The 999-nt window shown below is 43.1% G+C and overlaps 1 protein-coding gene across 1 annotated transcript in view; it reads left to right on the forward strand.

The window, feature by feature from the left end:
• Positions 1–217: 217 nt before the first annotated feature.
• LOC107453371 (adenylate cyclase type 1) overlaps positions 218–999 on the forward strand; it is a 188,150-nt gene continuing 187,368 nt past the window's right edge. Inside the window, exon 1 of the mRNA XM_016070185.3 lies at positions 218–837. Coding sequence (XP_015925671.1) covers positions 256–837 — 582 coding nt within the window. The 5' untranslated portion in view covers positions 218–255. The remainder of the gene's footprint in view (positions 838–999) is intronic.

The raw sequence follows: 999 nt of genomic DNA on the forward strand, positions 1-999 counted from the left end.
GTCGGTATCCTTTAAAAGAAAATCTTGATACAATAGAAGACATCTTAAATAATTGACTCAGCTTATCTATCACATATTTGGAGTCACCTATTGAACACTGGAGAATCTCAGATTAGCCCTGTCGTTTACAATAAGAAGACGCTGTTTCGAGCGTTCGATGGCGATTATCCATGGCGCCCTTTGGCGTCTTTGACGCCAACCTTGGAAAGGACGAAACGTCGGAGACGGGACTGCATTCGCGCGCGGTTAAAGAGAATGGATCACTCCGTCAAAGCCATGAACAGTCACCGTAAAGTCGTTTTTTCACGACTCCTCAACAAACATCAATTTGAGAATGCAGAACTTGAGCAATTATATCGTCGTTATACCATTAAATTGCAACAAACTTCCAGTGTTTTGGCCCTGGTTGCTTCACTGGCTGCCAGCCTAGCTGCACTGCACGTGGCTTCAGTGCGTTTTGTGAGCGCCGCTGCACTCTACTATATTTTCGTATTTTTGATCTTTGCTGTAGCCCTTTTTCTGCTACAGGGGGGCTATGCGAAAGATACTCATTTACCGCCCCTGTGCTACGCGGTGCTCTTGCTGTGCGGGGGTCTTTGTGTATTGGGGCTGCCCGTCAGCGTAGCGGAGAGCGTGACATGGGGCGCCGCATCCTGGGGCCAAGAGCACGCGGCTGCTCATGGTGTATGGGAAGTAGTCTTCGTACTCTTTATTTCTTATTGCCTATTGCCCCTCAAAACAAGAGTTGCAGTTTGTGTGGGAATAATCTTACCCACTGTACACACTATTGTTGCCGGCACATCATCCAAACAATTACCAGAGCTACTTTGGCAACAGGTAAGAAACATTCTTTAAGTCACACACTAATTGATATTTATATAATTCACTAATATTTACATATTATTCCTTATTTGCAAAAGATATTTAAAAAAAAACGCATTTCTCCCTCTGTCTCTCCCGCTAATATATATATATATATATATATATATATATATAAAA

The sequence above is a fragment of the Parasteatoda tepidariorum genome, chromosome X2, assembly GCF_043381705.1.
Source record: "Parasteatoda tepidariorum isolate YZ-2023 chromosome X2, CAS_Ptep_4.0, whole genome shotgun sequence".
In the NCBI taxonomy this organism is placed as follows: domain Eukaryota; kingdom Metazoa; phylum Arthropoda; class Arachnida; order Araneae; family Theridiidae; genus Parasteatoda; species Parasteatoda tepidariorum.